Consider the following 13,512-nt stretch of genomic DNA (forward strand, 5'->3'; position numbering starts at 1 on the left):
AATGTAGTTTCCTTGGCCATGCATTGCAACCTCTCCAGCAGTACAGAGAAAACAGTAAGAAATTTCACGCTTTCAGCATGCCCAATTTTAACAAGGTTAATGCATGTCATAGCCAAAACCAGAAGCACTGATAAACTAACTCAAAGCAGTCCATATCTGGAGATGAAATTAATAAATAAATAAAAAATTCCAAGCTTTTCTTCCACAGAAAATCCAACTTTACTCAAGTAACTTGTAGAACTGTTGACAGAGACATTAGGCAAAATCTATTTGTTTTGCTTTTAGGGACAGGGGATAGGGAAAGAAAGGCTACTTAAACAGGTCCAGTCCTAGCTATAGGATTATCCTTGCGATGGTGCTTATGTTATTGAGGAGGCCAGGGAAGGATGTGATATGCAACCATGTATGCGTTTCTTCTACACAAGGACTCATTTGTTTAAAACTAGCCTGACAGCATCCTTTTGACCTTATCATATGTCTATATTTTCAAAAAGCAAGAAAAACCAAATTCAAATACTGGAACATATTTAGGAGGCATTTTAAAGGAAGTTAGGTACAGCAACAAGAATAAGACGTTATTTAACACGTAATTAAACTCTTTCTGCGACAGGAAACCAACAAATGCAAATGTGTGCGAGTTACATTGTATCAGATTGTGCAACTTTGCTACAGCTATACCACAGCAGTGTCTGAAAGCTTCTGCTGTATTCCAACATTTTTCTGTTTGCCCCCAGACCCACAAAATGATTATTCCCCACATTAGAGACCCAGCCTTGTCCAGCATCTTGAAACGCAAGATTTGCCCCCTTAAACCAACATACTCCTTTGCAACTGCAATGACCTCCTAGTTAAGGTAACTGCAGCAGATCACAGACCCTGTTCTACCCACCACGTGGATTCGAGTTTTAGTTTGTCATGAAGTGTTCTGCTGTGTTCAGTGAAGCTTAACTTTCAGTTCTTCGCTTCCTCCTTCCATTTACAGTTGCATGGGAAAACTTGATACATAAACCTGAATGCAGAATGAATTGTTTCTAACCATCTGCACAAAAGTAGACTACATGCAAATATTTTAGCTGCCTTTATTAAGTGAAACTATGAGTCATTCTATTACATCGCTATTAGAATAAAGTGAATCTTAAATCCGTTACCTGATTTTCTTTAGCAGACGATTCCAAGAAAGCTGCATTCCAGGATTCTGCTAAAGCTTTCCCTTCTTCATAGCTGATCACCCTGACCAAAAGAAAGAAAACGCATGTTTCTTTGTAACTTGCAGAAGAATTGTAATTTGATATGTCAGGAAAGACCTCAGAGTACTGAAGCACATAAATGCATGTAATAGGAATGTTTTGTGAAGTCTGATCCAGAGCATTTGCTTTTGGCTGCTGTCAAATACACTAGCGGGCCAGGTAAAACTGCTATGCAACCCAGAAGAGCAGTTCTCTCAAAGTACTGCTTTGTTTTCATAATCTGTAATATCCTCTGGTATTTTACAGTTGTGAAAAATACACTTCTGTCACTTCTTTTGAAAAAAAGTGTTAAATGACCATCCCTGGAACCTTATAGCAAAAGTCAACATTACGACAGAAGTTCATGGCTCCTAGTTCACATTCTGGACACAATTCCTTTGCCAGTAGCTTATTTTAACCTACAATTTGATTTTACGTTACAGAAAGCCAAGAACAAAACTAGCGCATTGCAGCCACAGGAATGCCGGCTGCTGTCTTGCATTTTGCACATACTGGAGTTCACATACCGTTCCATATGCAGGTCTTTTTTATTTCCAACCAGCATAATAGGTATTCTGTGAAAGAAAGTTCAGAACTTCAGAACAGTTACAGTATACTGAAAAAAGCACTAGTAACATGCCTGCAATGAAATGAGATGAAAGTGTCACTACTTACTGGACTTTTCCCACCATATCCAATAACTTGCCATGGATAACTTTTATCACTTCAAAACTGCAAAATAAAGGGATGAAGTCACACATGCACTCCAATGTTTATCCTTAATACCCAATACACAAGCAATTAAATGCATATGTAGGCTGCTGTGTTTAAAACTTACTCTATGTATAGAGGCAGAACTTACAAAGATGCTGAAAGCCTTACTGATTTGGGTACAACAGACAAAATGGTCCCAGAAGCAGTAAAGATAAGCCTATGCATACCATTATAGCCTCCCCAGTTACCGTAGTTGCAGAAATAAAATTACCCAGGACCAATGCATCTAACACAGAATCACTAAAAGACCCTCCCCACCTCTGATCTGGTTTTTATCTGCAGTAAGAAATTTAACTGCTAGAGTCCAACAATCCTGGATGAGCATGTTAAATTAAAGCAGTTTCAAAGCAAAAGTATTAACATGCTCTATCTTGAAAGAATACATTATTTTTTTCAAGAACATTTAGTTCATACAGAATTCTTTAGTTCTATTTATGTGAAAGCCAAAGGAAGCCTAAATTCTACTTTCCTATGGAAAGTGAGTCAACTGATCTGCAAGATGATGTCTCAACAGTGGTTATTCAAATACTTGTCTGTTCACCTACCATGCACGTGAAGTTTGGATGACAGGAGATAAGAAGCAGTACTGTGAAATACCAAGAAGTCAAAAACCTCACCTACAAAATCCACTGCATTTGACATTTAGTACTTTTGAGAACAAGCTATAAATGGGGCTGAAGAACAGATGTTGTGCTCCTCTAGTTACATTATGGAAAAAAAGCTGGTACATGAAGTGCACAATTCAGATTTAAGAGAGAAGCACAAGCTCAAAGACAAGACACACAAATCGACAACAAAAAAGCGGCCGAAACTTTTTCAGCTCCCAAGGTCGTTAGCTACATGCAGTGTCTTGACTGCACTGCATTTCAATCAGAACTGAAACTCTTAAAAATAGAGCAGCACTCAAACATACTTCCAACTCAGAGCTCTCAAAGAACTGGTGCCTAAACCCACTATTCAAGCTATTTGAATCATTAAAACTCATTTCTGGAACAATAAAGGTTACCACATTTAAGGATTTTCTGTCAAGTAGGTCAATTTGTCTGGACTTCAGCAATAACTTCTGAGACTAAGTAGAACACAACACTTCTCCATGTTCAGCTAATAATTTTAGTATATCCTATCAAGAAAACGAGTTCTTTGCAAACAAAAGCGTAACTTAGTCTGGCACAACTTACTACTAGTAACTCCAGTATGATACTACAGATTACATAAAAATGTGGAATCAATGAAAGGACTTCAGGGTTACAAAGAGCTTATGCTGAAAAGGTAGTAGTGAAAACTCTGGTCTTGAGAACTTGTCTTGGACTTTCATTCTTAATTATTTCAAAAATAAAACATTAAATGGAGCTTGGTTGTGATGAAGTTGAGAAGTCCTGCTACACACAGAACTAAGTGACCCTACAGACTCCAAGAATTAAAAAAAAACGCTAAAGAAAAAAATCCTGCTACAAACCACAGAACTGTTTCTCAGTCTGAAGCAACAGGAAAGATCCAGCATACTAGCCACAGCATAACTGCATCACTAACACAGTACAATTGCTGTTTCCTTTCCACTAAGTGTGTTGTTTCCAACATAGCCAGAAACCCACCATGCCATGGCACAGGACCCTGGCGAGTCTTCACTTGAGGTTGCAGCACACAATGCTGCGAAGTGTTCTTGTTCAACTTGAGGTATTCATTTCCCAATTCTGTGTACCTGTCTGCTTACTTAGGATAGGTCATGAGCTCCGTTTTCAGTAAAAATGCTAACAAATAAGACAACTGACCTCTGTTAACAGATCACGGTGGAAACCGGAAGAGAAGTGCTATTTAAACTTAAACACAATTCTGACACAGAAACGAGTTGCTAAGAGCTGCCAGGAATGTAATTGGCTTCACCAGATCAATTTAATGTTCTAAAAAGCTTTCCAAATTACTAACACTAGAACAAGCAGGGACACTCTTTAAGACAGGTATTTACCAATCCAAAAAGAGCATCATCACATCAAGTTGTGAAACCGCAAGAAATTTGGAGACCATAAGAGGTCCTTTCCAGTTCTGTCAAGCAAATAAGGTTACAGCAAACAGCTCAATGTATGAAATACAACAAAAAAATAGCTGTCAAAAAAAGTGTGTTACACAAAATCATGGAACCTAGCAAGATTAAAAAAATGCGATTTAATTAAGCTGAACTAGAGCAAAAGCCTTCCAGTAACCTTGCTGCTGAGAGCCTGGAAACATGAAAAATGTAGGGCATTAGCTTTTACTGAAGTCCCATTTAAACTTCCAAGAGAAGGTTAGCAGCGAAGATGAAAATTTTAAAAGGGCAGTTCTATTAAGTTTGCTGTCAAAGCTCCCAAAGCTCCTGCATCAATAGTCAGATCAATATACACACTTTGACAGAAGACAAGGCAGAGGGTGATTGTAATCTGATTGCCTAGGCAAGCCATCAAAGCTACCACAGTATTATATAAGATCCTTCTTATTGCCTAAACACTTGTCTTAATACAGAAGATTTTTGTCCTCACAGTACCACTTAAAATGAGCAGTTTTCTGTTCACTTTATTAGACAATCCTCCACTCCTAAAGTGAGAATACTAACTCCTATTTCATACAAGTTACTTGGCACTCGTAAAAAGCTGATCAGCTTCTTTGCATGTAGAAGGGAAGCATCGACTTCTCTTCCACTTGATGAGAGTTGAAGGTTTTATTCATTTTACTCGAAGAAAAAATGAAGAAAATAAGATTTCTTTGGCTACAGGAAAGATGCTGTACAATATTAGAAAATTGAGATCTATTCAAGAATGACCAGTACTTAAAGCAAGAGGACCAGAGGAAGGGACAAAGTAACCAAAGATGACAATGCCTTATGAAGGCTGAGATGCATCTTAGGAAAATGACTCCAGCTACAATGGACTTTGTTCTCAAGTCAGAATGGATGGCTAACAGCAAGGACAAAATAGATACTCTGGGAAAATTTTCAAATAAGATTATCTACTGCAGCATGTCACGGGTGAGTCTATAGGCCAAAAGTCACATATTGCTATTTATATGAAAATTTCAGATGATTAACCAGAATGATCCAAGACAAGAAGTCAAAGAAATCTCAGTACTGTAATAAGCTACAAGGCTGAGGGATTGACTTAGCAACTAATTGGATACTTCACATAAATGTACAGTGCCCTTTAGGTTCATATTTAAGTCTGCCTTTGTATCTGATGCTAGAGCTATGAATCCTACTTATTCTTGAAACTATTCTTTGTACTTTTACTTGCACCTCAAAACAACATAGTTCAGCACTGTCTCATTTCTCACATTGTACCTTGCATATTAGCCTGCAAAGTGTCTGTGACATTTGGATTTGAGGGCAAATTTCTGAAAACACATTAATTTTATTTTCCATTGTATTTCTAAGGGAAAGAGAGATTAAATGCATTAAACACATGCAAAGAAAATACAGCAAAGGCAGGAGATGAACCCAGAAGATATCTGGTTAACATGTGAACCAGAAGAACACAACAGACTTTATTACCTCTTTATTGACGTGACTGAATAAACAAGAATGTAGCCATTGATGTCTATGGAGTACGTCTGAGGAAATATGGAGTATTCATCCTGTAGAAGGAATATTACATTTAAAATTACTTACTGCCACAGTTCAGAACTTGATGCTAGCAGATCACCATCAGGTAAGTTGCTCATATTTGTAAGACATGACATGCAAGGCCATTTGGTATAGGCATACTTTCAGAATTAAGTTTTTTCATCATAATGTCAGATGCTGACTCTTTACCAAATTAAGAGAAAGCTGACTCAGACTGTTTACACTAATCTACAGCTTTTTTGGTTTATTCCCTCTAAGACTATGGATTAGCTAAAGCTATTCTCAATCCTTTTATCCTGCTTAATTATCAGTTTGAATTAGTACAAAACATCCACTCTGTCCTACCACTAATTAGCAATTATGCCTCTTATCTTGCTGCTGATACGTTTCAGATTCCTAATTTCAGCAGCTGACAACAGGATCTAGCAGTTCAGAATTTCAAGCAACACTGATCATGTTTAAATTACCTAAGGGATCTGTTAGGAAGCAAATAACTGTGGCTCACTAACTAATGCTTATCAACTACAAGATGCAAGAAATACAGTTATTAGTTGCTTTATGACAGCTAGAAGTTTACATGACAAGTGTTTAATTAAAAAACCCAAACAAAACACCACAAACAATCACTGAATTTATTATCCCAGTAGGAAAGGAACTGACTAAATAGGCAAATGAAACAGACTGATGTACTGCAGGTAATACAACAGAAATACTATGACTCCCATACTGAAAATCTAAATTGTTCTAATAGATATTCCCAGGAAACATTTCCATTTTGACAAGAGCCACACTTCTTAATACGCAAGTTCCCAGATTTTTCAACCTATGCTTAAGACGACAAAACCTCTCTGCATATTGTCATGACTGAACAGATGGAGCAACACAATCACACCGCTTAAATCTTGACAGCCAAAAGGAATCATACTTCCCTAACTGGTAAATGAGGAGAAACCCTCTATAAATCAATTTCTATAAATCAATTTCAGCCAAAAAAGTTTGAAAGAATAACACTTGACAAAAGACACCCTTATTTGCCTTTACTGGTACACACTGAGGGCAGCCCTCCCCCCGTCTTCACTGAAATGCCAAACTGTCACTTCAGTTGGCTGTGTAATTGCAAAGTCAATACAGAAGGATATGAGTTGGTTTCCGTGTAAAACAGATGAAAGTGCAACTCTGCAGTTGTTTGACTTTACCCAGAATTTCTCAGGATTGCCCCAGCTGGAATTTGGTGTTAGGTAATGTTTCCTTTTGCACTATTCTTCTGTGATCCTGTACCAAGACTCCTGTTTAACTGAACTACACAAACCAGATAACCATGAAAGGTAAAGAGACACAGGACAGAGGAGGAGTACCAAGAAAGAAAGTGCCATAGCCTCAACTGTTTCCAATTCGTTAATTTTTTAGCTTGTTAGGAGAAGGAAGAAAAGCTGCTATGCTTCCTGGAACTTGTGGATCAAAAAGAACTTTGCCATGAGATAAAACAATGCAGCTATAACTTTTTAAGTTATAGCTTTTTAAGCCATAGCCAAGTTTTCAAGTATGTACCAAACCTACAATATAATCCTTACTATGCTGCATACACATGCAGACTCCCTATGGATCATTAAGCAAGACAGACTTGAGACAGAAATCTGTCCAAGCCACGCCTTCCATAACGCAACATCATCTCTCCCCTCTAACCCTGTGAGCCAGAACTCAAAAGTTCAAGTTCTTCCTAGGAAGGATCAAATCTGAAAATAACCACAGGCTGGGAAAGAAGTTATTTTGGTTTTACAATACTGTATGACATTAAAATCAACCCTGAAAATAAACCTCAGCAATGGAGCTACATTGCTGATGAAGTTCCACTGCCTTCCCAGTAGGCCATTTCCTCCTCAGAGGGAAGTCTTACTTCTATCACTGCACTACAACTGGAGATGTAAGACAAGCACACCTACACTGGCACAAAGCGCAACCTATGGAGCCTGCTCTGCTGCTCAGGCTTTTCGGCCTTTCCATCTCTCAACCTCATTCTCCAATGCAGAATATTCCCCATCAAACAATCTTGACACAGAACCTGTGGCCAGCATTGTGTTTCTGATCACTTCAGACACATCTGACAAGATTATCAGTGGATGCAGTGTTGCTGACTAGCACTGCAAGCTGACACCATATAAATACAGCATGGTTATTCTTAAGTTATGTAGCTCTCTTCAAAGAAAGCAATGAAACATACCTAGAAGGTTACAACCCTTCTGAATAGTCTCCCAGCTATGAGTAAGTGTCTTGCAGCTCTAAAGTCTTAAGTATTGGCAACACATTTTACAACACTGACATTGTTTAACATTACTCATACTTTGAAAAAAAACAAACGCATAGTATCAGAAATCACAGAAGGTAAGCAATAAAAACTTTAGGATAAAAATACAGGAGGTGTTGGTTTTTTCCTAATATAGTCTTTTACGAGATGGAGCACTCCTGTGCCTGGAATGTGCAGTGCAAGATCAGCCAAGCAGCACTATATAATGAACACCTGTATTTCATGAATCTCCAGGACACGCGTTCGCTGTCTCCTCCTATGCTCCCTCTCATTACGTGAAGGCTCAGACGCACACATGAACCATCACGTAAAAATGTAAACAAACTGCAGTAGTTTATTGGTAGCCCGCTAAGTACTACCTATGTGCATTTCTGTCTACTCCCCATGACTGTTTCATGGATACAAACCACACTGGTGTAGCTGGAGTACACAAATAGGAAAAAGTCATGAAGACCTCCAGTTTACTGAAGTGACATTTTCCATCTAAAGCAAGACTGCTAATTTAGCCTGTAAATATCAAGCAAGCTACTTATGAACTTTTGGTGTATCACAGTTAAGGCAGTTCCTTCTTCACCTTTTTAGACATTAGTTCAATAGACAGGGAAAAAAAACAACCCACAAACCAACCCCAAAAATTCTTTAAATAAACACTACAGAAACATTGCTCTTTAGTGACTAAATGACAAGGCAGCATCATTTACATTAACCTTCACTTCTGAATGCATGGTCGCTACCAACTTAGCTCTACAGGAGCATGAGTACCTGTTGTCTTAACTCCAAAGAAAGATTCAAGGAAAGAGAGATAACTTACTTGGCCAGCAGTGTCAACCAGCTGAAGATGATATTCTTGGCCATTTACTGTGATCAGTTTTGTAAAAGCTAGAACAAACAAGAAATACATAAACATGTCAGAATTACACATAAGGAAGGGATGAGAAGTCACTCATCTATGCCATCGTTAGCCAAGGCACTATGAAAAAAGAACTTTAGTTATAGGTTTTAAAGTAGCAATAAAAGGCTAAATCAGGTGGCTGTTCTATTAAACTAGTGGATTGCAGATAATGAAGCTCAGAAACATACTTTAAAATTTCAAATTTCAGAAGATTCTCACATTGGATGCAGCAGTTTCTCCTTTACTTAAAAGGAAACAATATAAAGGGTTTTTACATGCACGTCTAAGAGACTTCCAGGCAACCATAATTTGTGGTAACACAAGACACTGAAATACAATTAGCACCAAAGTTAAGTTTGAACTTATAGCATATGTTCCCTGGTTTCCAAGCAGTTCAGCAAGATCAATTTCCTAAATGTAAATACCATGAGGTAAATGATCTGGGTTAAAAAAGAACATTATAAATTTTCCAGGGCTAAAACATACAGAACCTAACTTATGAATATACTAAACCTAAATAATTAGCTAGAAGATCACCATGTTGCTTACACATATGCTGTAGCTACCAGCCTATATAGTCCTCAGTCAGGAAGTACATTCCGTCCCTAAAGTGATGAGAATTGCTTCTCTTCCTTGGATTCATGAAACGCCAACACACTGCGAGCTGAGGAATCTTACTCAGTGTTTGTATTATGCAACTGCAAAAGCAAACAGTGTCACAGCTCTTGTAAGAATAATGTACTACTGAGCACTACATGTAGCAACCAGAGCATGCAAACCTGGCTTCAGAACTTCACTCTGGCCTTAGTGTTGCACTTTAGGCAACTGTTACTGTCCACAATTGCTGGACAGTACTGAAATACTGGGTAAAGTTTGTGTTATCCTCTGGTTGAGGTGGTTTTCCCCAAATACTAACAGTCCTAAGAAGTTTCATCTTTCACTGCAGCGATGAGCAGGGAGATTGCTAACACTGCAGTGACCTGTTCATCACACTCTAAGTTGCCCAACAACTTCCCAAAGCCACAAAGCTGAATGTTCTCAATCCCGCTGTGCAGCCTCCTGCCTACGCCTTCTGCGTTTTGTACAGGGTCTCCTAGAAGCTGCTCAACAACTTTCCTCCTCCCCGCCAATGCTCATTGCCCTGTCAAGTCTCCACAATGTGAGTATTATGAGTAAGTGGGCTGAAATAGCTGAAACTGGAGGTTTCAACCCACATAGTGAATCAAAGCACCCTTTTTTAAAAAAGGAGCAATTCAAACAGCAAAGCCAAACTAACACAGAATGTCTAAAGAAACAGTGTAAAGCGCACCTATAGTTTCCACTGTAACACTGACAACTGCAATTTGAAATGGAGCCTCAACGTGAGAGCTCCTACCTTACCCTGTCTATCCCCCCTAAGAGCTGCTTTAGCACACATGCATGTGAGCTGCTCTCAAGTCTCCATGTGGACACAGTTGTCATCGCTGCACAAAATTTTAAAGTTCTGAAGGAAGAACCCACAACAGCTCTTTACCTTTCAGATGAATACTGTGGTGGGGACAGAAGTAACCATCTGTTTGAACAGGTGTTAACACACAGCATTGCTATATACGCTATCACTGCTTCAAGAAAACAGATTCGTCCAGAGACATACTGCGCTAACAGGTATATTAAAAGTAACACTCTCTTGACACTTCACATTACACATCAAAGCACTCTGCAATCCAAGTAGCTTCAAGAGCCTCGTGAAGTTAATATTTAAAAAGGGACAGACGGCAGCTTTTTCGGACTACTCTAGAAGCCTAAAATAGAGCCGGCAAAGATATCACCATCAATCGGTACTGGAAGCAGAATGTGACAGAGCCAGTGGAAGGGAAGCAGTGGAGGAGTCACCACAGACTTGTGAGAAGAACTGTTAGTTCAATGCAGAGGCTTGTAGCACTAGGAATAGCCCACTGCAAGAACACAAATCTGCTTTGATGCAGTCGTAATTAATGACTTGCATGTCTTTGCTGAAGCTTTTAAAAAATATTCCTGGTAAGAATTTCATCTTGGGAAAAACATACAGCTCTATTAAAGATGATTTGTGATCCACAGGTCTCCTTCCGGAGGAAGTCTTCACTTCCAATTCTATCACCCACCATCCTGGGATGCACTGCATTCTGCTGTGCCGGCAATAATGCGATCACTGCACAGTATGGCTCTTCCCAGTGTGCCGAGTACAGATTTCAGTAGACCTAAACAACCTCTGCAGTCCCAGTCATGATGTGAGCATCTGCAGAATGTTGCTCATGAGTGTGGGTAAAGCCCATTTTAGTTCCACGAAGCACACAGATCTCAGACAGGACACACTTAGACCTTGCAACGCATCACTCGAGTGTGGCTGTATGAAGAAAACTGTAATCCCCACCTTCACCTACAATTGTTTCCTGGATCTGATGCTTTGCTGCAACTTGGAGAATTTGATGCTGCAGTGAACAGCACAACACGAAACAGATGTATGTCTACAGTTGAGAGCGCAGCAGTCAACAGCTGCACTGTAAAGAAACTAAAGCCACTTTGCCACCAGAGAAAGTTCTGGTAAAACTGCATGCAGAGCGCAGCCCTGAATGTTGCTACAGCTCAGCAGAAGTGCAATTTTTACAGCAACTCCACCAGCTGCTAATCACTGTTACCCTAAGATCAAGTATATTTCAATTAGACTAACATGAATTATTTCTATATGCAACTCAAATGACAGCTGCTGTGAAAACAAGCCACTATGGTAAAAAAACCCCATCGGTACAGACATATGAATGCAAGCTTTTAGAACAATAGTGCTGCTGAGTAAAGGTACAAGAATTGTGTAGCATTATTGCCATAATGCTACTGCCTGGTAGCTAAATGCAACTGCTTCATGAGGGTTCCTTGGTTACTACCTTCTGCATTCTTTTCTACTTGGGTCTTCATCCCAAAGTCAATGCATGCCACTAATCTTTCAGGACATCTTTTACAACACTGAGATGTGTAATGCAATAGAGCTATTTTTTACTTTTCTCAGAAGCCTCATTTCCACCCGTTGAGAAGGCTGCTTATCAGCAGCTCCTGGGAGGAAGTATACTTCAACCCTTCCAGTGCAGTTGCCATAACATACGTGGAAGAAGTTCAACCTTAAAGATGCTTCTAGCAGACCCATCTAAACCTACAGGTATCCCCCTCCGCAACTACTAGGGTTCCTCCGGCCACCTCCCCCTTTCTAATGTTTCCACTCTCAAGTGTGTTAAAAAAACATGTGATGGAGGCAGCCCTTGCAGGAAGACTATTCTTTTCCTTAGGGAGCTACTGAGCCTGCTCAGGGCAGAAAGGAAGACCACAGAGCTGCGGCACAGTGCTAGAAGCCTGTCTGAAACTACAAGGAAAAGCAGAAAGCAGCCAGGCAGGCCACAGAGGAGCTGAAGAAAACATTTCTGAGACTTGGGCAATCAAGTCAGCTTTTCTGCAACACAATATCGCTGAACTAATGATAACCAAAGACATCCCTGCTAAGGGTGGCTTTGGGTAGAGTCATGAGCACATCTTCCTTCTGACCTATTCGCTTTGAGTTCCAAATATAGATTCTCCTTTTTATTCCAGTAAAATTTTTGAGTTTCAATTGTTCTGGTTTTAGCTTATCTGAGCTAATCTGCCTTTAGAACCCCACCCAGCACCATGATCTTCCTTTTCTTTCCAACACCCCACAAAATAATCGTTCCAATAGTTTCCCAACACAGCTGTCTCAAGAACAGCCACCCATTGTGGTGTCACTCCTATTGGGACATTCAGAAAGGGAAAATTTATTTTGCCAAACAGTTAACTCTCACCACCACTGCTGCCACAAAACACTACATGTTAATCTTCCTGATACACAGGTTTAGGAGAAGCAACTGAATTCAACATGCTTGTTGACTTCAATAAACTAACTTTTCTGGTTCTCATGTAACAGAAGCAAAGGAAAATACAGTAGTGAAGCAGTGCTGGCTTTAACAAGCACTAAGTGAAATCTGATGCAGCTTATTTTGTCTTTACCAGGTTCCAAGAAGGTAGAGATTTTCACACTGAAAAAATGAAACTACTAGAATATTAGGTCTTATTCCTATGATTCAAGGCTTATATGCTACGCAACTTGTTCCTGTAAGAGCTTAACTACAGCTTACCTTCTACACAATTTAGCTTTACACCGCATTTTTTGTGCAAGTTTCATTATAAGACCAAAAGTATACAGATTAAGCTATCGGCAGTACTGCAGCTTTCAACCCTTTCATTAGTGCTAGGGGAATACTGTAATAAATTATCAGTAACAATTTTCTGGAGACAAAACAGAAATCACATAGGCCAGCCTATTCTTTAGCCTGTGTTTTTTTCATTTCCAAGTTCTGTGAAACTAAAGTAGACCAAATCACTAGATGAAACTGACAAGGTTTTATAACTTGCTACAAAGCACTGGAAAAATGCAATATTCTCAACACTGCCCCTAGTATAGGAACTTGGACTTCTCAACCCCTTCTGCCAGCATTGGCAACCAGATTTGAAATTACAAGCTAGGAAAACAATAGAAGAGTTGATTACATACTCTGCATCTTATGACCCTGCATAGAATCAGAAACACAGAGCTGGGAACACCAAAAGATTGGACTGATCAAAGATTTGTGTTTAGCAGAACATTCTAAAAAGATTAAGAACTGAAGACAAAAGAATGATTTTATACTAATCCCACCAAAACTAGTTGCACATGTCT

General features: G+C 39.2%; 1 protein-coding gene across 5 annotated transcripts in view; it reads right to left on the minus strand.

Annotated features, from left to right (window-relative positions):
* RHEB (Ras homolog, mTORC1 binding) overlaps positions 1-13,512 on the minus strand; it is a 41,436-nt gene that overhangs the window by 5,444 nt on the left and 22,480 nt on the right. For 3 of the 5 annotated variants that reach the window (XR_003995058.2, XM_030512062.1, XM_030512053.1), the window contains exons 3-7: positions 8,700-8,767; positions 5,515-5,597; positions 1,902-1,958; positions 1,754-1,801; positions 1,149-1,230 (exon numbers count right to left, since the gene is read on the minus strand). Coding sequence is in view for 4 of the 5 variants with exons in the window: in XM_030512062.1 (XP_030367922.1) it covers positions 1,149-1,230; positions 1,754-1,801; positions 1,902-1,958; positions 5,515-5,597; positions 8,700-8,767 (338 nt within the window). In the remaining variant the exon portion in view is untranslated. The remainder of the gene's footprint in view (positions 1-1,148; positions 1,231-1,753; positions 1,802-1,901; positions 1,959-5,514; positions 5,598-8,699; positions 8,768-13,512) is intronic. The other 2 variants (XM_030512080.1, XM_030512071.1) reach the window with 1 other exon arrangement.

The sequence above is a fragment of the Strigops habroptila genome, chromosome 1 (genome assembly GCF_004027225.2).
Source record: "Strigops habroptila isolate Jane chromosome 1, bStrHab1.2.pri, whole genome shotgun sequence".
Lineage (NCBI taxonomy): Eukaryota > Metazoa > Chordata > Aves > Psittaciformes > Psittacidae > Strigops > Strigops habroptila.